General features: G+C 42.4%; 2 protein-coding genes across 2 annotated transcripts; one reads left to right on the top strand and one right to left on the bottom strand.

Annotated features, from left to right (window-relative positions):
- Positions 1-5,914: 5,914 nt before the first annotated feature.
- efhb (EF-hand domain family, member B) lies at positions 5,915-13,655 on the bottom strand. Its single transcript, XM_035750924.2, has 13 exons — positions 13,426-13,655; positions 13,207-13,269; positions 12,804-12,947; positions 12,203-12,383; positions 11,973-12,083; positions 11,601-11,730; positions 11,382-11,465; positions 11,178-11,245; positions 10,835-10,989; positions 8,462-8,669; positions 8,115-8,336; positions 6,537-6,718; positions 5,915-6,237 (listed from the first exon to the last, which is right to left on the bottom strand). The coding sequence occupies exons 1-13, from the start codon at positions 13,492-13,494 to the stop codon at positions 6,091-6,093; spliced, it is 1,764 nt and encodes a 587-aa protein (XP_035606817.1). The 5' UTR covers positions 13,495-13,655; the 3' UTR covers positions 5,915-6,090.
- A 1,469-nt stretch (positions 13,656-15,124) lies between these two features.
- On the top strand, positions 15,125-23,194 carry LOC118367439 (ras-related protein Rab-5A). The gene is made up of 6 exons (XM_052494237.1): positions 15,125-15,300; positions 16,245-16,473; positions 16,689-16,840; positions 21,250-21,372; positions 21,512-21,605; positions 21,717-23,194. Exons 2-6 carry the CDS (start codon positions 16,308-16,310, stop codon positions 21,830-21,832), a joined length of 651 nt encoding a protein of 216 aa, XP_052350197.1. The 5' UTR covers positions 15,125-15,300; positions 16,245-16,307; the 3' UTR covers positions 21,833-23,194.
- Positions 23,195-23,277: the final 83 nt, after the last annotated feature.

Raw genomic sequence — 23,277 nt, 5'->3', positions numbered from 1 at the left:
TCACTCTGGATGAACTGCAGAGATCTACAGCTGAGGTGGGACACTCTTTCCATAGGACAACAATCAGTCAGTCGTATATTGCACAAATTTGGCCTTTATGGAAGAGTGGCAAGAAGAAAGCCATTTCTTAAAGATATCCATAACAAGTGTCGTTTAAAGTTTGCCACAAGCCACCTGGGAGACACACCAAACATGTGGAAGAAGGTGCTCTGGTCAGATGAAACCAAAATTGAACTTTTTGGCAACAATGCAAAACGTTATGTTTGGCGTAAAAGCAACACCCTGAACACACCATCCCCACTGTCAAACATGGTGGTGGCAGCATCATGGTTTGGGACTGCTTTTCTTCAGCAGGGACAGGGAAGATGGTTAAAATTGATGGGAAGATGGATGAAGCCAAATACAGGACCATTCTGGAAGAAAACCTGATGGAGTCTGCAAAAGACCTGAGACTGGGACGGAGATTTGTCTTCCAACAAGACAATGATCCAAAACATAAAGCAAAATCTACAATGGAATGGTTCAAAAATAAACATATCCAGGTGTTAGAATGGCCAAGTCAAAGTCCAGACCTGAATCCAATCAAGAATCTGTGGAAAGAACTGAAAACTGCTGTTCACAAATGCTCTCCATCCAACCTCACTGAGCTCGAGCTGTTTTGCAAGGAGGAATGGGAAAAAATGTCAGTCTCTCGATGTGCAAAACTGATAGACATACCCCAAGCGACTTACAGCTGTAATCGCAGCAAAAGGTGGCGCTACAAAGTATTAACTTAAGGGGGCTGAATAATTTTGCACGCCCAATTTTTCCGTTTTTGATTTGTTTAAAAAGTTTGAAATATCCAATAAATTTTTTTTTATTTCACCTTTATTTAACCAGGTAGGCTAGTTGAGAACAAGTTCTCATTTGCAACTGCGACCTGGCCAAGATAAAGCATAGCAGTGTGAACAGACAACACAGAGTTACACATGGAGTAAACAATTTAGCAAGTCAATAACACAGTAGAAAAAATGGGCAGTCTATATACAATGTGTGCAAAAGGCATGAGGAGGTAGGCGAATAATACAATTTTGCAGATTAACACTGGTGATAAATGATCAGATGGGCATGTACAGGTAGAGATATTGGTGTGCAAAAGAGCAGAAAAGTAAATAAATAAAAACAGTATAAAAACAGTATGGGAATGAGGTAGGTGAAAAGGGTGAGCTATTTACCAATAGACTATGTACAGCTGCAGCGATCGGTTAGCTGCTCGGATAGCTGATGTTTGAAGTTGGTGAGGGAGATAAAAGTCTCCAACTTCAGCGATTTTTGCAATTGCTCCAGTCACAGGCAGCAGAGTACTGGAACGAAAGGCGGCCAAATGAGGTGTTGGCTTTAGGGATGATCAGTGAGATACACCTGCTGGAGCGCGTGCTACGGATGGGTGTTGCCATCGTGACCAGTGAACTGAGATAAGGCGGAGCTTTACCTAGCATGGACTTGTAGATGACCTGAGCCAGTGGGTCTGGCGACGAATATGTAGTGAGGGCCAGCCGACTAGAGCATACAAGTCGCAGTGGTGGGTGGTATAAGGTGCTTTAGTGACAAAACGGATGGCACTGTGATAGACTGCATCCAGTTTGCTGAGTAGAGTGTTGGAAGCCATTTTGTAGATGACATCGCCGAAGTCGAGGATCGGTAGGATAGTCAGTTTTACTAGGGTAAGCTTGGCAGCGTGAGTGAAGGAGGCTTTGTTGCGGAATAGAAAGCCGACTCTGGATTTGATTTTTGATTGGAGATGTTTGATGTGAGTCTGGAAGGAGAGTTTGCAGTCTAGCCAGACACCTAGGTACTTATAGATGTCCACATATTCAAGGTTGGAACCATCCAGGGTGGTGATGCTAGTCGGGCATGCGGGTGCAGGCAGCGATCGGTTGAAAAGCATGCATTTGGTTTTACTCGCGTTTAGGAGCAGTTGAGGCCACGGAAGGAGTGCTGTATGGCATTGAAGCTCGTTTGGAGGTTGGATAGCACAGTGTCCAATGACGGGCCGAAAGTATATAGAATGGTGTCGTTGCGAGAGGTGGATCAGGGAATCGCCCGCAGCAAGAGCAACATCATTGATATATACAGAGAAAAGAGTCGGCCCGAGAATTGAACCCTGTGGCACCCCATAGAGACTGCCAGAGGACCGGACAGCATGCCCTCCGATTTGACACACTGAACTCTGTCTGCAAAGTAATTGGTGAACCAGGCAAGGCAGTCATCCGAAAAACCGAGGCTGTTGAGTCTGCCGATAAGAATTTGGTGATTGACAGAGTCGAAAGCCTTGGCGAGGTCGATGAAGACGGCTGCACAGTACTGTCTTTTATCGATGGCGGTTATGATATCATTTAGTACCTTGAGTGTGGCTGAGGTGCACCCGTGACCGGCTCGGAAACCAGATTGCACAGCGGAGAAGGTACGGTGGGATTCGAGATGGTCAGTGACCTGTTTGTTGACTTGGCTTTCAAAGACCTTAGATAGGCAGGGCAGGATGGATATAGGTCTATAGCAGTTTGGGTCCAGGGTGTCTCCCTTTGAAGAGGGGGATGACTGCGGCAGCTTTCCAATCCTTGGGGATCTCAGACGATATGAAAGAGAGGTTGAACAGGCTGGTAATAGGGGTTGCGACAATGGCGGCAGATAGTTTCAGAAATAGCGGGTCCAGATTATCAAGCCCAGCTGATTTGTACGGGTCCAGGTTTTGCAGCTCTTTCAGAACATCTGCTATCTGGATTTGGGTAAAGGAGAACCTGGAGAGGCTTGGGTGAGGAACTACGGGGGGGCGGAGCTGTTGGCCGAGGTTGGAGTAGCCAGGCGGAAGGCATGGCCAGCCGTTGAGAAGTGCTTATTGAAGTTTTCGATAATCATGGATTTATCGGTGGAGACCGTGTTTCCTAGCCTCAGTGCAGTGGGCAGCTGGGAGGAGGTGCTCTTGTTCTCCATGGACTTCACAGTGTCCCAGAACTTTTGGAGTTGGAGTTACAGGATGCAAACTTCTGCCTGAAGAAGCTGGCCTTAGCTTTCCTGACTGACTGCGTGTATTGGTTCCTGACTTCCCTGAACAGTTGCATATCACGGGGCTATTCGATGCTATTGCAGTCCGCCACAGGATGTTTTTGTGCTGGTCGAGGGCAGTCAGGTCTGGAGTGAACCAAGGGCTGTATCTGTTCTTGGTTCTGCATTTTTTGAACGGAGCATGCTTATCTAAAATGGTGAGGAAGTTACTTTTAAAGAATGACCAGGCATCCTCAACTGACGGGATGAGGTCAATGTCCTTCCAGGATACACGGGCCAGGTCGATTAGAAAGGCCTGCTCACAGAAGTGTTTTAGGGAGCGTTTGACAGTGATGAGGGGTGGTCGTTTGACTGCGGCTCCGTGGCGGATACAGGCGATGAGGCAGTGATCGCTGAGATCCTGGTTGAAGACAGCGGAGGTATATTTGGAGGGCCAGTTGGTCAGGATGACGTCTATGAGGGTGCCCTTGTTTACAGAGTTAGGGTTGTACCTGGTGGGTTCCTTGATGATTTGAGTGAGATTGAGGGCATCTAGCTTAGATTGTAGGACTGCCGGGTGTTAAGCATATCCCAGTTTAGGTCACCTAACAGAACAAACTCTGAAGCTAGATGAGGGGCGATCAATTCACAAATGGTGTCCAGGGCGCAGCTGGGAGCTGACGGGGGTCGGTAGCAGGCGGCAACAGTGATAGACTTGTTTCTGGAGAGAGTAATTTTCAAAATTAGTAGTTCAAACTGTTTGGGTATGGACCTGGAAAGTATGACATTACTTTGCAGGCTATCTCTGCAGTAGACTGCGACCCGCCCTTTGGCAGTTCTATCTTGACGGAAGATGTTATAGTTGGGTATGGAAATCTCTGAATTTTTGGTGGCCTTCCTGAGCCAGGATTCAGACACGGCAAGGACATCAGGGTTAGCAGAGTGTGCTAAAGCAGTGAGTAAAACAAACTTAGGGAGGAGGCTTCTGATGTTGACATGCATAAAACCAAGACTTTTTCGATCACAGAAGTCAACAAATGAGGGTACCTGGGGGCATGCAGGGCCTGGGTTTACCTCCACATCACCCGCGGAACAGAGAAGGAGTAGTATGAGGGTGCGGCTAAAGGCTATCAAAACTGGTCGCCTAGAGCGTTGGGGGCAGAGGATAAGAGGAGCAGGTTTCTGGGCATGGTAGAATATATTCAGGGCATAATGCGCAGACAGGGGTATGGTGGGGTGCGGGTACAGCGGAGGTAAGCCCAGGCACTGGGTGATGATGAGAGAGGTTGTATCTCTGGACATGCTGGTTGTAATGGGTGAGGTCACCGCATGTGTGGGGGTGGGACAAAGGAGGTAACAGGGGTATGCAGAGTGGATCTAGGGGCTCCATTGTGAACTAAAACAATGATAACTAACCTGAACAACAGTATACAAGGCATATTGACATTTGGGAGAGACATACAGCGAGGCATACAGTAATCACAGGTGTTGAATTGGGAAAGCTAGCTAAAAACAGTAGGCGAGGCTAATCAGCTAGCACAACAAACAGCAGGTAAAATGGCGTTGACTAGGCAACTGGGCCGACAGATAAACAAACAAGCAGAATGGGGTACCGTGATTAATGGACAGTCCAGCGTGCGTCAGCTATGTAGCCAAGAAATCAGTGTCCAGGGGGCAGCGGTGGATGGGCAGGGAAGCTGGGCTGGCGAGTGTTATCCAGGTTTTTTTTTTTTTTTTTTTTTTTTTTTAAACTAACAATGACTAAATAGCTTGTAGCTAGTTAGCTGGTTAGCGTCTGGAGGTTCTTGAGTGTGTCATAAAAATAAATCAAAATTAAAAGTGATAGCGAATCCGTATCACAGTGGGTGAGGCAGGTTTCCGGAAGGTATAAACAAATAAAAATCAAAGAGAGAGAGAAAGTAAATGGGTTCAGAAGTGTTTGGGATGAGGTGAGTCAGATGGTTAGCAGGCCTGTGCTAACAAGCTAACAGTTCAGTAGGCCCGGGCTAGACAAGCTAGCCGTTAGCAGGCCGAATAGCAAGTAGGGAGATAGCGAGGGCTAGAGAGCTAACCTTTGGGGGACGTCGCGATGGGGTGAGTCTGTTTATTCCTCTTCTTGCGGTGGCATTGACAGACCGGTCGTGGGCCCGGGTAATTGTAGCCCAGGATTATGCTACAGGAGCTCTGGTGAGCTGGAGACACAGCGTTTCAGAAAGCTCTTGGCCAGCAGATGGGTCTTTGGCGATGTCGCAACGAAAAAGCCTGTTGAAACCACCTCGGTGATTAGTCGGCGGACCAGTCGTGATGGATCGGCGGCGCTCCGTGTCGGCAGTAAAGGGTCCAGGCCAATTGGCAAAAGAGGTATCGTTGGGCCTCTTCGGCTAGTCGGGAGATGGGCTTAGCTCAAGGCTAACTGTAGCTTGTTTTGGGCCAGAGACGTTGGCCAGGAGTAGCCACTGGAATTGCAGCTAGCTAGTTGCGATGATCCGGTGTAAAGGTTCAGAGCTTGCGGTAGGAATCCGGAGATGTGGTAGAGAAAGAGCAGTCTGATATGCTCTGGGTTGATGTCGTGTTCTAGTTAGCTTAGAAGACCGCTAGCAATGGCTAACTGAGTACGAGCTAGTAGCTAGTTGCTGGCTAGCTTCTGATGGTGGCTCGGATCTAATGTAAAGTATAGAAAAGGCGGATCCGTACCACATTGGGTGATGCGGGTTGCAGGAGAGTTATTCAGCTCTAGTTTGAGAGTGAGATTAAAATATGTACGAAATATATACAGAAAAATAAACGAAGAAAACTATATTTACACTAGACAGGACGGGACAAGACAAAACATACGTACGACTGCTACGCCATCTTGTCAATGTCGTTCCACTTCATGATTGTGTCCCACTTGTTGTTGATTCTTCATAAAAAAATACAGTTTTATATCTTTATGTTTGAAGCCTGAAATGTGGCAAAAGGTCACAAAGTTCAAGGGGGCCGAATACTTTCGCAAGGCACTGTATGTAATACTTGAAGTACATTCTTTCACGGAATAGATACTGAGGTGGTAAAAGATACTATTCAGATTTAATTAGCTTGAATTTCCTTTAGAACGTCCCGGAAAATCTCCACACACACGTCCCCAGTGGGGTGTCTCATGGATGCCAGTTTCCACACCTCCTCAAATGTCTCCGCGGAAATACTCACGCCCACATTTCGGAATATGTCAGCAATCTGAAAAGGAAATTGAGGAGGAAATAAGAATCAGAAGATGTCTTTCACAAATGATTTGCTTATTGCTCCGTCCTATTTCAATAACATTTTGTGTCAATCACTTCTCCAATGGCAGAATTGTTCATACCAATTATATTTTTTTAAACAACGTTTTTTCCCCTACATTTTGAATGCTGTAACAAAATCCCACAAAACCTCCACATGGTACTGTGTGTCCCAATGCTATTCTATAAAATCTACTAGACCATATGTTTCTTTCTCTCCCTTGATTCTTCAGTGGGTTTATTGGTATTCTGTACCTCCTCTTTGGTGCGGGGGCAGAAGAAGTGCTCCTTGTGGACTCCCCTTAGGGAGTGCAGCGTAGGATACAGGAGGTCAAAGGCTGTGGTCTGGTCACCGTAGTTAGTGCTGTCGCTGACGCGCTTGATCCGCGGGGCCGCCAGGTCGGTGCGCACTGTGGGAGTCCCGTACATACGATAGTCTATGTGGAAAGATGTCAGAATTATACAGTGAGAATGTGATTCACACAATGTAGAGAAGCAGGGGGAAAAGGACTACCAGTCCATTGTAATGCAAAGATACAAATGTCAGAAATCGTGTGCTGAATCTCAGAGAAATGTCCGTCCCTGAATTTTTTTTGGAGAAGTATGGGAATTACACTACCATTCAAACGTTTGGAGTCGCTTAGAAATGTCCTTGTTTTTGAAAGAAAAGTGGATATTTTTGACCATTAAAATAACATCAAATTGATCAGAAATACAGTGTAGACATTGTTAATGTTGTAAATTACTATTGTAGTTGGAAACGGCTGATTTTTATGGAATATCTACATAGGTGCACAGAGGACAATTATCAGCAACCAACCCTCAAAACACCAGTCTCAACGTCAACAGTGAAGAGGCGACTTCGGGATGCTGGCCTTCTAGGCAGAGTTGCAAAGAAAAAGCCATATCTCAGACTGGCCAATAAAAAGAAAATATTAAGATGGGCAAAAGAACACAAACACTGGACAGAGGAACTCTGCCAAGAAGGCCAGCATCCCGGAGTCACCTCTTCACTGGTTGACGTTGAGACTGGGGTTTTGCGGGTATTATTTAATGAAGCTGCCAATTGAGGACTTGTGAGGCGTCTGTTTCTCAAACTAGACACTCTAATGTACTTGTCCTTTTGCTCAGTTGTGCACCGGGGCTTCCCACTCCTCTTTCTCTTCTGGTTAGAGACAGTTTGCAATGTTCTGTGAAGGGAGTAGTACACAGTGTTGTACCAGATAGTCAGTTTCTTGGCAATTTCTCACATGGATTAGCCTTCATTTCTCAGAACAAGAATAGACTAATGAGTTTCAGAAGAGAAGTCTTTGTTTCTGGCCATTTTGAGCCTGTAGTTGAACCCACAAATGCTGATGCTCCAGATACTCAACTAGTCTAAAGAAGGCCAGTTTTATTGCTTCTTTGAAATCAGCAAAACCGTTTTCATCTGTGCTAACAATTGCAAAAGGGTTTTCTAATGATCAATTAGCCTTTTAAAATGATCAACTTGGATTAGCTAACACAACTTGCCATTGTGATGGTTGCTGATAATGGGCCTCTGTATGCCTATGTAGATATTCCATTAAAGAAATCTGCTGTTTCCAGCTACACAAGTCATTTACAACATTAACAATGGCTACACTGTATTTCTGATCAATCTGATGTTATTTTCAAATGGACAAAAGAAATGTGCTTTTCTTTAAAAAACAGGAAATATCTTAGTTACACCAAACTTTTGAACGGTAGTGTATATCAAATTCTTCATGCATCTTTCACCTAAATATCTATTTACTGTAATTTGAGGTAAACCTAGACAGTGAAGTGTTACAAGACAACACAACCACAACTGACCAGTTGTAGGGAGACCACCCACGACAGCCCGGATGAGAGAGGACGAGGTGATGAAGCGGTCCTGGATGGTCCTGGGTCTGTTGAGGGTCTTGGGGGTCTTCAGCATGCTGCCCACCTCTGCAGGCTCCAGGTCCTCTGGTCTGGCCAAAGCCTCTGAGGCTACACGTCTCACAGGGAGAGTCTCTCTCTGCATGTTATCTGGGGCTGTGCTGGTCTTACACTCTGACGTAGAGTTGTCAATCAAAAGGGAATAGAATTACTGCCAGTCCACCAATCACAGAACATTGACTTGAATGGGAATGAGCCTTCTAGTAATTATATGTATATGCTTAGACACTGTAACTAACCACTGGTCAGAATGCGCTGCTCCACTTTACTGATGGGCATTTTGTCCTTCCAGTTGAGGAAGTTGGCAAACTCCAGAAAGTTGATGAGTCCGTCTTTGTCCACGTCACAGTACTCCATCAAGTCATCCAGCGTCGGCCCACTCAGGTCCAGGTTAAACTGACGACACACGTCCTGCAGGTCCTCCTTGTCGATCACACCCTGACCCTTCTGTGGAGTCGCGCACACACACACACACACACACACAAACGCACGCACGCACGTAGCACACACACAGACAGACTGAACAGAGGTTGTGTCTATCTCAAACCAACATAATATTATCAAAGACAGTACAGTATGAAGATATCTAGAAATGGATTCTCCAATAGAAATCCCAGATCATGCTTGTAGGCGATGTCATGGCGACGTTGGTTAGCTAAGCTCATGCGCAGTAACATCTCATCAGGTCTAATGGTAGTCTCACGCCAAACTGCGCATGTGCAGGCAATCAAATCAGTGGCACTCTTTCGATATTAAGTAGTTTTTTATGAAAATGTGTCAGCCACTTTCACAAAGTTGGAGTACTAACATGGTCAGCTACTTTCGACATTGGCTTGAATCTAGGTTGTTCCTTTAGATTCCAGGAAAATCAACAACTAAGGAATCATTTTTCACTTCTCCCATTGACTTGCAGACCCCAAACCCATGTCTGGTCGGTCGAGTCTGCTTCGCAAAGCTTTCCCAGAAGTATTGTGATGTTGTGCCTTGGGTTAGGAGATTCTGTGATATTATCAAGTTAATACAGTATATACAGTGCATTCAGACACCTTTGCTTTTCCCACATTGTTACGATACAGCCTTATTCTAAATTGTATTAAATCGTTTATTCCCCCTCATCAATCTACACACAATACCCCATAATGACAAAGCAAAAACAGGTTTTTAGACATTTTTGCAAATGTATTACAATGTTTTTTAAAATCTACATTTACATAAGTATTCAGACCCTTTACTCAGTCATTTGTTGAAGCACCTTTGGCAGGGATAACAGCCTCGAGTCTTCTTGGGTATGATGCTACAAGCTTGGCACACCTGTATTTGGGGAGTTTCTGCCATTCTTCTCTGCAGATCCTCTCAAGCTCTGTCAGGTTGCGTGTGGAGCGTCTCAGCACAGCTGGTCTTTCCAGAGATGATAGATCGGGTTCAAGTCCGGGCTCTGGCTGAGCCACTCAAGGACATTCAGAGACGTATCTCAAAGCCACTTCTGTGTTGTCTTGGCTGTGTGCTTAGAGTTATTGTCCTGTTGGAAGGTGAACCTTCGCCCCAGTCTGAGGTCCTCAGCACTCTGGAGCAGGATTTCATCAAGGATCACTCTGTACTTTTCTCCATTCATCTTTCTCTCTATCCTGAATAGTCCCACAGTCCCTGCCGCTGAAAAACCTCCCCACAGCATGATGCTGCCACCACCACCATAGGGATGATGCCAGGTGTTCTCCAGACGTGACGCTTAGCATTCAGGTCAAAGAGTTCAATCTTGGTTTCATCAGACCAAATAATCTTGTTTTTCATGGTCTGAGAGTCCTTTAGGTGCATTTTGGCAAACTCCAAGCGGGCTGTCATGTGCCTTTTACTGAAGAATGGCTTCCGCCTGGTTACTACCATAAAGGCCTGATTAGTGAAATGCTGCAGAGATTGTTGTCCTTCTGAGAGGTTCTCCCATCTCCACAGAAGAACTCTGAAAATCTGTCAGAGTGACAATCAGGTTCTTGGTCACCTCCCTGGCTTAGACCCTTCTCCCCCAATTCCTCAGTTTGGCCAGGCGGCCAGCTCTAGGAAGAGTCTTGGCGGTTCCAAACTTCTTCCATTTAAGAATGATGGAGGCCACTGTGTTCATGGGGATCTCCAATGCTGCAGACATTTTTTGGTACCCTTCCCCAGATCTGTGCCTCGACACAATCCTGTCTTGGATCTCTAGAGAAAATTCCTTCGACCTCATGGCTTGGTTTTTGCTCTGACATGCACTGTCAACTGTGGGACCTTATATAGGCAGGTGTGTGCCTTTACAAATCATGTCCAATTAATTAAATTTACCATAGGTGGACTCCAATCAAGTTGTAGACAAATCTCAAGGATGATCAATGGAAACAGCATGCACCTGAGCTCAATTTCGAGTCTCATAGCAAAGGGTCTGAATACTTATGTAAATAAGGTATTTGTTTTTTATTTGTAATACATTTGCAAAGATTTCTAAAAACATGTTTTTGCTTTTTCATTATGGGGTATTGTGTGTAGATTGATGAGGATTTATTTATTTATTTAATCAATTTTAGAATAAGGCTGTAACGTAACAAAATGTGGAAAAAGGGGTACCTTCCGAATGCACTGTATGTTACCTTGTCGTAGTGCCTGAAGGCCTGCAGCAGGGAGTTAAAGTGGTGGAAGTTGACCTTCTTGAGGTGCTGGCGTACAGCACTGACCAGGGTGCGCCGTCTGTCTGTGCCTTTCTGGTACTCTGCTGGAGGGGTTGAGTGGAGAAGGTCACCTGCACCTGTGGAGAAAGTTAAACCAAATTCTTAATCTTCAAACAATAACAAAAGGCTTACATTTTGGTCACCCCTCTAGACTAAATTATAGCTTGACCCATTTTTACCAATTTCATACTGGCATTGTAATAGAAAACTCAATATGTGTCCTTTTATGAATATGTGTCCTTTTATTAATTCAAATTTGACTCACCAAAGTCATCTGGCCGCATCAAGATTCCAAATGTGTGACCTGCTGGCACTTTCAATGTGTCTGCTATGCTGTAAAAGGCCGGGAACAGAGGAATTAAAGCTGCTGTAGTAGCTTGGCATGAGTTGTGCAATACACAGGACTGGAACGTACACTGAACAGGCATTTAGCTAGATCTGCATTAAAGAGTTAATGTGATTGACTTACGGGTCATGCACTTTGCCAATCTGTGGCTGTGTCCTTTCCCTGAAGTCATCACATCTCAGAGAAACAAACTTTGCACTGTTATGCCTATTGGAAAAATAGCAGTACACAAATCAACATTTGATGTCATGACTATTGGCAATGCATTGTGTGACACTGAATGGCGATGAGCGATAAGAAGTCAAGTGTTTTGAATAAACATAAGCTAGGATAAGTGCTTACTTCTGAGTATCACACAACCAGTGGAGAGATTTGGAGACACTGCGTCCATCGTTGTGGTGGGGAGTAGGCACTCCGAACCTGCCATCCTTTCCATAATGGCTCCACTTGTATTTCCTATCAACCTGTTCACCTGGGACACAACACAGTTATGATGGATTTACCCAGGCTAAAATCAAACAGAGAAATATCGACTTGTGTGTTTAACCACTGGCTATGGTGTTTCTTCAGAAATGTGTCTTAAAATTCTGGGTGTTAAATCAATGTGTTAATAAACAACATGTTGAATAGCATATAAATGACTTTCAAGCCAAAATGAAGTCCCCATTTGAACACTGTCAGAACCAAAGAGAGACAAATGTCCACAATACTCACCGACAAAGTAGGCATTGTGGGAGCGGATATAAGACTGGTGTCCCTCCTGAGCCTCTGTCGCCACCTGCTCCGCACTTTTAGGTGGGTTGATAATCACACCTGCAGCTGCACCTGGATCAGAAGGAACACACTTGTACATGAAGGCTTGTGGATATGTCTTTCAGTCATAATATGAATGTTCATCGTGGCACATTGTAGCTTCTAGGGTCTTTCTTTATTGTCTGACTCACTTTTGGGGGATTTCACACCAAATGTGGCGTTGCCAATGTCGAGACAATTTGGAAGCCCAGGGCTTTGATCATGTGACCTGCCCAGGGGGGCTTTTTGATTGGTGGAATACCCAGCTTCACTGAGCTGATGTAACCTTTGTTGATAGATGGTCTTAGGTGGTGGGTTGATCACTAATCCACCCTGTAGGAAATACAGGAACAAATGCGACTATACCAATTCCATGAATGAATGTGTGGATGATCTCTACCATGTTAAATGCATCTACAGATGTAGGATCTTCATTTTAGCCAGTTTGCTACAGCAGGAAAACAATCCTGCAACAACAGGAAATTTGAATTATTATGTGGATTATAATTAATGGACATTTTCTGTAGCGTTTGATACATTTTTTGTGAGGGCAAATCAAGTCTGGAAATTAGAAACTTTAGAAGCATTTTTAAACCATGAAAACACTACACGTTTGCATTTCCTGTCATGCAGTAAAAATTCTCAGCAACAAAATAGTGATCAAATTAAGATCCTACATCTGTAACATGAAAACCTGAGGCTAGTTATCTTAAAACTCACTATACATGTCTGTTTATTTAGGCCTCTACTCACAGAAATAGAAGCTTGGCTGCTCACTCCATGAACTAGAGTACTGGCAATATCAGGGTCGTTGGCTTTCCCATGGAACACTCGGATAGCCCCTGCACCTGGGCGTGTTGTGTTGAGAAACTTCCTCACTACTGGTGGGGTTTGGGGCTTTAAAAGGAAGGTGTGAGACAGTGAATATACACCCACACAAACAGACACATGCACTTGTGCACAACCCCCCCCCCCCTAAACATGCTGCTGAGGCAAAAGGAGAATGACAAAGGACTGCACTGTATATCCCAGGCACGTCAGATCCTATTGTATATTGCCATTCAGGACAATTTGGTAGTGATGTTAATTCAGTTAGTGTGTTGATCTAGCTATATCATAATTATGTTTATTATTTGGCAGCACGATCTCAACTTACCTTGGGTGATATTTCTTGTAAGCAAGTCTTAGCTCTGTCACCTACAGGAATACGTTTCCCAGCCTAGGTGACATGGGGATATCATAGACATACAGTATGGTAGCATGCATTTACAGTAGACCGCATCATATACGCACATCTTGCGAGATAAAATAGTTACCAGATGAATCAGTCAAACACAAAGAAATAACTAGGCTACCAAGCCTATTTGCTTGTTACCCTTCGAATATTCGGTAAACTTTCGGTGTATTTCCAGGCGTTGGTTGCATTCCTTTCTATCATATTCATAAAGTTAGCGTATCAACAAGTTGCTATAAAAAATATGTAGCCTACTCAACACGGGTTTACATGTCTAGTTGCTAGTTATAATGTTTAATTCTGAAGAGAGAAGCTTAAGATGGCTACTTTGTTTCGAATTCCAGGACATTCTGATAGAATGTTTATCTCGAGTCACATGGCAACCGCAACTAGGAAACCGAGGCTTGATCTGATTGGCGCTATAATTATAGGCTTACTGTGCAAGTGTTCTAGAATAAACACACCAAAATTCTACCTTGTTATAATTACTATGGCAATAAAAATAAATAAATAATAAATAAAAATGTTTTAAAAAAACATTTTTTAAATGTATTTTTTACTATGCGGGGAAAATATGACTCCAGCGTAAAGAGGTCAATCGAACTCGATCAAAACAATGGAATTGACATGGAAATGCGTGGGGAAAAGATCCGTGAGGGAAATATCCCAATCTTCCCATTGCCTCCCAGCAAAATGTGCCTACATTTAGGCTATTGTTTGTGTATTTCACACTATGTTGAGGTAAAAATTGGAGTATAATGCTTGTATAGATGTCAACCCCAGCACATGTTCATGTCATTGTCACCAATCAACGACTTCTGCATGCTAGTTATGCTAACCAGTTTATCTGAAAGGGAGTTAGCATTTAGCAGACACTTATTCTAAACCTGAAAAGGGACAACTTCTAAAGCAAAAACAGCTAAATATATCCTAATCGGACTCAAGTAACCAGATTGTGGGCCTTCTACAATGCATACATCATGACGGATTTGTTGGATGTGCGCCAATCTGGGCAATGGAAGCTCTGCGTTCCATTTACCGCATCTATGCTGATTTATGTTATGGTGATTTAGAATGTATTGAATAATTAAAGTTTTTGTAAAAAAAAAATATATATATAATGTAATGACTTGTCTTTGAAACTGATAAATGGAAACAATTTTTTCAGACCCAAACTAATAAATGTTAAAGAAACAATGGTTAAATCCCAACCAACCCCAATTAAGAACCTGTATGATTATGAACATTGCAAATGCATGCCCATGTTTGCCTTTAGCCTACACTTTGGCAGTATGGCATGTTATGACATAAAGTTGCATACGTCATATGTTACAAAGGTTTTTTTTTGTGAATTAGCACACTTGTGTAACATTTCCTCTTTGCCTTATAAAACGATTAGTTTCCCTGATCCTTTCATTAAAGAGCCAATCTGCAGTTGCTACATTGATTTTTGGACTTGTAAATTAATTTATATGTACCAATTATTTCTTTAAAAATATAACTTATAAATGCCTATTGAACTTAGTTCAACTGTCGGACCCCATCAGAACCCTAAATATACGTTTGTTTTACTCCAACAAAGTACATGTAAACAAACGTTGTATAACCTCAAAACATAGTTCAAACTATAATGTTGATACCATGGATGGCCAGTCCTTGTATCCATAGATCTGTCTATTAATTTGAGAGCTGTTACATTTCTCCAGTCCCATCCCTCAGATTTTACCGAAACAGTGGCGGGGTGCGATGAACGCGTTGTTGTTTCAAGTGCAGATTGCCCCTTTAACACGTTCACAAATTGGAACACGAGTGTGTGATTGGTTTATTCTCAGTGCTACGTAGCCATTCGATCTATCATCATACACTGTGCCATGCAAAACAAACGGGAAGTTGGAAGAAGTGGGAAAGGGACAAGTTTTATGAAATTTCTCGCTCTGTGAATATATTTCAATGCCCGAAAATATTATTTTTTGAAAATCCATTCAGCTACCTAGCTAGTTAGTTAACTCGGATAGGGTAAGTAGATATCATTCTCGCTAGCTGATTTACCGGCAGAACTAGCTTTTGCTAGGCCGAAAGCTATGTTTTGTTAGCTAGCTCACATCAAATAATAAACAAACAGAGTGACCCGTTCATAATATACCGTTGTGAGTTTGTCATTGCAATGTATATGTATATGTGTGGCTAGCTTCCTAGTTACTACGTATTTGCGTGTGTGAAGCAGGGTGAGGTGTGGTTCAACCTTATGTAGTTTACGAACAGTAAGACCGATAGCTTTCGTGTACGAGCTAGCTTAGCGAACTAGCTAAATTATTCAATATACTGTGTGTAGTTAGCTAGCTATAGTAAACTAGCTAGCAGCTAACAGTATACGTCATGCCACCTAATCTAAATAAAGCTAGTTATCTAGCTGTAATTGGCTGGTTTTCTAGCGTGAACTAGCTAACCAATTTGTCTAAAACAAGATTGGTCCAATGGGTGGGACTGAGAAAGCAAATCATTATTTTTCGACGGACACAGTGCTTGTTGATAGCAAGTTTGAGCCGCCATCCTAACTAGCTAGCTAGTCAACACTGGTTATTAGTGGGCAAGACTGACGCAACACGAGTTCGAACCACATGTCTTCACTGCAATTATTTTTGGCTAGACATGGGCTTGTTATGTTTACTTGTTGGGTCAGTTAAGAAATAAGTGTAATATAGTCTTTGTAAACAAGTCTATAGTTACTAGCTAATAGCCAAGTGAAAGTCACATTTCCAAAGATTGTCTAGTTTTAAGTAGCTACATCCTGTCATTCAATGATATTACAATGATGATCAGAGACAAAGCTAATTGAATCATTTCTATCCAATTAAACGTCAAAGTTGATAATTATGTATTTTGTATTTGTTTTCCCCACACTACTTTATTCACTGTTGATCTGTTGACAATTTAAGTAATGTGACATCTCATTTTGGCAGTTCTAGGAGTGACCATTCAAGCAGTACTTCTGCATCCAGAGCAAGAGACTGGGGTGTAAGGACATGGCAAGTAGGGGTGGCGCAACACGACCCAATGGGCCGAACACAGGCAACAAGATCTCCCAGTTCAAATTAGTACTCTTAGGGGAGTCCGCTGTGGGAAAGTCCAGTCTGGTACTTCGTTTTGTCAAGGGCCAGTTTCATGAATTCCAAGAGAGCACAATTGGAGGTAGGCTGATCTGACATCTTCTATTCATGTGTTAGTGGAATGGACATAACCCAAAACCACTATATTTTTGTCCTTTCTCACTACATTCTGTAGGTTATGCAATCTCCCATGATATATATTAGTCCATTGTTGGAAACTGGACAGCCAGCTGTTTTTCTTGTAGCCTACTGCAAACAAAATTCTAAATGCTGCAATGACTGTTATTCCCCTCTCAGCTGCCTTCCTGACTCAGACAGTATGTTTGGATGACACAACAGTCAAGTTTGAGATCTGGGACACAGCTGGTCAGGAGCGCTACCACAGCCTAGCACCCATGTACTACAGAGGTGCCCAGGCTGCCATCGTGGTCTACGACATAACTAACAAAGTGAGTCAGCAGCCGGGTTTATGCACTCTGTCACACATTATAAGACACTTATAAATTATGTACAGTGCATTTGGAAAGTATTCAGACCCTTTCCCTCAATCTACACACAATGTCCCATAATGACAAAGCGAAAACAGGGTTTTAGACATTAACATGTATTAAAAATAAAAAACAGATACCATAATGACAAAGTGATTAAAAACAGAAATACCATATTTACATACATTTGAAGTCGGGGGTTTACATACACCTTAGCCAACTACATTTAAACTCAGTTTTTCACAATTCCTGACATTTAATCCTAGTAACAATTCCCTGTCTTATGTCAGTTAGGATCACCACTTTATTTTAAGAATGTGAAATGTTAGAATAATAGTAGAGATTTATTTCAACATTCCCAGTGGGTCAGAAGTTTACATACACTCAATTAGTATTTGGTAGAATTGCCTTTAAATAGTTTAACTTGGGTCAAACTTTTCGGGTAGCCTTCCATAAGCTTCTCACAATAGTTTGGGTGAATTTTGGCTCATTCCTCCTGACATAGATGGTGTAACTGAGTCAGGTTTGTAGGCCTCCTAGCGCACACACGCTTTTTCAGTTCTGCCCACACATTTTCTATCGGATTGAGGTCAGGGCTTTGTGATGGCCACTCCAATACCTTGACTTTGTTGTCCTTAGGCCATTTTGCCACAACTTTGGAAGTATGCTTGGGGTCATTGTCCATTTGGAAGAACCATTTGCGACCAAGCTTTATCTTCCTGACTGATGTCTTGAGATGTTGCTTCAATATATCCCCATATTTTTCCTCCCTCATATGATGCCATCTATTTTGTGAATTGCACCAGTCCCTCCTGCAGCAAAGCACCCCCACAACATGATGCTGCCACCCCCGTGCTTCACGGTTGGGATGGTGTTGTTTGACTTGCAAGCCTCCCCCTTTTTCCTCCAAACATAATGATGGTCATTATGGCCAAACAGTTCTATTTTTTTTCATCAGACGAGAGTAAATCTATCCCAAAAGTACAATCTTTGTCCCCATGTGCAGTTGCAAACCTTAGTCTTGCTTTTTTATGGCTGTTTTGGAGCAGTGGCTTCTTCCTTGCTGAGCGTCCTTTCAGGTTATGTCGATTATATGACTAGTTTTACTGTGGATATAGATACTTTTGTACCTGTTTCCTCCAGCATCTTCACAGGGTCCTTTGCTGTTGTTCTGGGATTGATTTTCACTTTTCGCACCAAAGTACGTTAATCTCTAGGATACAGAACGCGTCTCCTTCCTGAGCGGTATGATGGCTGCGTGGTCCCATGGTGTTTATACTTGTGTACTATTGTTTGTACAGATGAACGTGGTGCCTTCATGCGTTTGGAAATTGCTCCCAAGGATGAACCAGACTTGGAGGCCTACCATTTTGGGGTCTTGGCTGATTTCTTTTGATTTTCCCATGATGTCAAGCAAAGAGGAACTGAGTTTGAATGTAGGCCATGAAATACATCCACAGGTACATCCCCAATTGACTCAAATGATGTCAATTAGCATATCAGAAGCTTCTAAATCCATGACATCATTTTCTGGAATTTTCCAAGCTATTTAAAGGCACAGTCAACTTAGTGTATGTAAACTTCTGACCCACTGGATTTGGGATACAGTGAATTATTAGTGAAATAATCTCTGTCAACAATTGTTGGAAAAATGACTTGTCATGCACAAAGTAGATGTTTTAACCAACTTGCCAAAACTATAGTTTGTTAACAAGAAATTTGTGGAGTGGTTGAAAAACAAGTTTTAATGACTCCAACCTAATTATATAAACTTCTGACTTCAACTGTAAGTATTCAGACCCTTTGCAATGACTCGAAATTGAGCTCCAATGCATCCTGTTTCCATTGATCATCGTTGAGATGTTTCTACAACCTGATTGGAGTCCACCTGTGGTAAATTAAATTGATTGAACATGATTTGGAAAGGCGCACACCTGTCTGTAAATGATGGTGGAGTGGCCAGATGGAAGCCCCTCTTCAGTAAACGGCACATGACAGCTCGCTAAAGGAATATCCGACCATGAAAAACAAGATTCTCCTGTCTGATGAAACCAAGATTAAACTCTTTGGCCTGAAGGCCAAGTGTCACGTCTTGAGGAAACCTGGCACTATCCCTATGGTTGTGGCAGCATCATGCTGTGGGGATGTTTTTCAGCTGCAGGGACTGGGAGACTAGTCAGGATCAATGGAAATATGAACAGAGAAAAGTACAGTGAGATCATTGATGAAAACCTGCTCCAGGGGACTCAGGAACTCAGACTGGGGTGAAGGTTCACCTTCCAACAGGACAATGATCCTAAGCACACATCCAAGACAACACAGGAGTGGCTTTGAGACAAGTCTCTGGATGTCCTTGAGTGGCCCATTCAGAGCCCGGACTTGAACTCGATTGAACTTCTCTGGAGAGACCTGAAAATAGCTCCCCATCAAACTTGACAGGGTTCAAGTCAAGTGTGCCAAGCTTGTAGCGTCATACCTAAGAACACTTGAGGCTGTAATCTTTGCCAATGGTGCTTCAACAAAGTACTGAGTAAAGGATCTGAGTACTTATGTAAATGTGATATTTTTTGTTTAATAATACATTTGCAAAAATGTCTATGCCTGTTTTTGCTTTGTCATTATGGGGTATTGTTTGTAGATTTTATGAGGGGGAACAAACAATTGAATCCATATTAGTATAAGACTGTAACGTAACAATATGTGGAAACAGTCAAGGTCCGAATACTTTCCGAATGAATCAAATCAAAATGTATTTGTCACATACACATGGTTAGCAGATGTTAATTCGAGTGTAGCGAAATGCTTGTGCTTCTAGTTCCGACATTGCAGTAATAACCAACAAGTGATCTAGCTAACAATTCCAAAACTACTACCTTATAGACACAATTGTAAGGGGATAAGAATATGTACATAAAGATATATGAGTGAGTGACGGTACAGAGCGGCATAGGCAAGATACAGTAGATGGTATTGAGTGCAGTATATACATATGAGATGAGTATGTAAACAAATTGGCATAGTTAAAGTGTCTAGTGATACATGTATTACATAAAGATGCAGTAGATGATATAGAGTACAGTATATACATATGAGATGAATAATGTAGGGTATGTAAACATTATATTAGGTAGCATTGTTTAAAGTGGCTAGTGATATATATTTTACATTTCCCATCAATTCCCATTATTAAAGTGGCTAGAGTTGAGTCAGTGTGTTGGCAGCAGCCACTCAATGTTAGTGGTGGCTGTTTAACAGTCTGATGGCCTTGAGATAGAAGCTGTTTTTCAGTCTCTCGGTCCCAGCTTTGATGCACCTGTACTGACCTCGCCTTCTGGATGATAGCGGGGTGAACAGGCAGTGGCTCAGGTGGTTGTTGTTCTTGATGATCTTTATGGCCTTCCTGTGACATCGGGTGGTGTAGGTGTCCTGGAGGGCAGGTAGTTTGCCCCCCGGTGATGCGTTGTGCAGACCTCACTACCCTCTGGAGAGCCTTACGGTTGTGGGCGGAGCAGTTGCCGTACCAGGCGATACAGTATTAGGTACAGCTGAAGACATTTTGTGAAAATTTAGCGGGAGTTTGAAGATTATGCCCTATATAATAGGCCTAGTTGAGAATCTGAAGAAAAGATTGAGAAAAAGGCTAGCCTCGTTTTGCAGACATGTTTTCAAGCACTTTTCTGTAGTTCTTAGATTTGACAAGTCTAAAATATCCATATTCATTTAATTTTGTCCTAACAAACCTGTCACATCTAGGGTACTTTTGTTTTAACAACTTAATTGAGGGGCTGTCAATGTTTTGACCCCTAGTTGCACCACACTTTCCCAAACCATCTTTCTGTTCAATGTGTAAATGTATATGTTATGTTGTAAATGTTTCTGATACCCTGTGCTGCTATCTTGGCCAGGTCTCTCTTGTAAAAGAGATTAACAAACCTGGTTAAAAAAATAAAAGAGCAACTCCAATGAGGAATTCTATTTTGATCCCCATGTCTGATTTTGCTCTATTTGCTGAGACGTTTGCTGGGAAGTTGTTAGAACATTGACATCTTATTTCCATGAAATACAAAAGAGCTTGGTTTTCTAACTCAAAAGTTTTGTACACAAATCTTAAGCCAATGTTTGGAGCAGAGCATGACTTCAACTCAACAATATGATACATCTCGTTGACGAACTCCCCATACATGTAAGCTGGGGAACATTATATCTAATTGTCATATTTTATAGAAGTTCTCCTTTAACGAGGCCACGTCTTGGATATCCTGCAAAGTCAATCGCATAACCAGGGAATGAAGGGAGTGGTTGTGTTGTCATTCTTCCGCAAGGACCTTGTTATTTTCTGACTTAATCTCTCGTCCTCTGATGTTTGCCAGGAGTCCTTTGCACGAGCAAAGAACTGGGTTAAGGAGCTTCAGAGACAAGCCAGTCCAAATATTGTAATAGCGTTGGCTGGGAACAAAGCTGACCTTGCAAACAAACGAGCATTGGATTTTCAGGTTTGTGCCAGTGAATTTGCTATTGAACATTACACTGTGCTAGTTTTATTCTCATTGGAGTCATCATACAATTTGACCTATAAGGCAGTTAAACACAACATTTGTTGCATATTGACTGATTTTGGTGGTTTTCTTCCAGGATGCCCAGTCATACGCAGAGGATAACAGTTTACTGTTCATGGAAACATCAGCAAAGACCTCTATGAACGTTAATGAGATGTTCATGGCTATTGGTACGTGTTTTATGTTCCATGTTCATTACACTTAGTTTGAAAATGTTAAAGATTCTATCAATCTGATAATAGATACATATGTAATAAAAAAAATTCCCTATTCCTTCACAGCAAAGAAATTACCCAAGAACGAGCCTCAAGCTGCCGGAGCGAACAGTGGACGGAACCGGGGAGTGGATCTTACGGAGACAGCTCAGCCAGCCAGCCGCTCCTGCTGCAGTACCTAAACCTGGCCCACTCTTCCTAACTCTGAATCACATCTGGACATGGTGTTCCCCTTCCTGACATCAGACCTTCCACCTCTCGTCCTTTCTCCTGGGAATAGCTGAAGACTCTGTATAGCTGCATTTCTAATACTTTGTTTGGTTTTACTTTTCATTTTAATGTATGCATGTATCACTACAAGGCCTAAAACTTTTTTATTTTTATTTTTTTACTTCAGTTGGAAGACTAGCCCCTATGAGAGAGAGTAAGCAGTGTGTGTGACTGATTCCCTGAAGAGGAAGTGTAACCTAGGTCATAGGGTTATTGGACTGGGGGTAAAAGTGAGTTGTGTCCTTCCAACCAGAACAAATCAAATTCCCCCATTGTGAAATGCCTGGAGGCTATGACAGTTTGTACTGGGTATAATACCATTATTAAAGCAGTGTCAGGTAAGGACTATCAAATCAAGCATTCCCCCTTGCACCTGCTGCCGAGACGACGACATCTCCGTCTGCAGAGAAGTTTGGCAAGAACATCCAACGCCCGTTACACCACTGGCCCACTGCAACCGGTTGAATAGGATAAAAGGGTGGTTTTGTGATTGGATGGCTGGTGACTCTGCAAGTTTGTCACATCTATGATGACTGCCTTGTGCATCATGGGAAGTCTTTCTTCAAACCACAATATTCTCTGGTTGATACATTGATTTAAGGAAGAACACTGAGACAGTTGGACATGCTCAGACAAGTTTTGTAAAATGTCTAGTCCTTTGTTTCCCCAAACTGTTATTGTTCAGTTATCAACTTGTCAGAATTAGTGGTGTTTAAAAGTATGTCTCAAACCATGCACCAACATAAGTCTTGACTATTACCTATCATCAGTCTGTGGAATATTACTCTGTTATATAGGGTGTTGCAATGTTGTCTTCAACCAATACAGCTTGGAGGGCATAAGCTTGTCAGGAAAGTATCTAGAGATTCTGAACAATTTTACAGTATGTAGGTCTAGGTCTGCTATGGGTTTGTTACCTTGTCACAAACAAACTGGTTAAATGCTAATCAATGGTGTTCTTTTTAAATATGTAGTGTTATTAACAATTCAATTGTATCTCCTGTGTCTTGTTACTTTTCTCAATGGTCTGTTCATATTTGAGAGGACTATTGCATTGCACAATTGTTGGTTATAATTTTAATTAATGACTGGCCATTACAATTTATAAAACTGATGCACTGTGTCGGACTTGTTAAACCTATTGCCTCAAAAAAACGGAAGTGGTACTGACTGGTAGTCTTTCTGAAGCCAGGTGGATTTAACCATGTCAAACATGACTAGTGAAGGATCAGTTTGATTGTCAGGGTACATGTCAATAAATTAGGTATATTGTATGCCTTTATGTTTTTGATATCACAAGAAATGCCAGAGCTATTCATTCTCTGCAAAACTTTAAAAATTGGTCTGAAGTTATAAT

This window comes from Oncorhynchus keta, chromosome 34 (assembly GCF_023373465.1).
Source record: "Oncorhynchus keta strain PuntledgeMale-10-30-2019 chromosome 34, Oket_V2, whole genome shotgun sequence".
In the NCBI taxonomy this organism is placed as follows: domain Eukaryota; kingdom Metazoa; phylum Chordata; class Actinopteri; order Salmoniformes; family Salmonidae; genus Oncorhynchus; species Oncorhynchus keta.
Note: the sequence above shows the minus strand (reverse complement) of the source record. Positions and strands in the feature narration are given on the sequence as shown.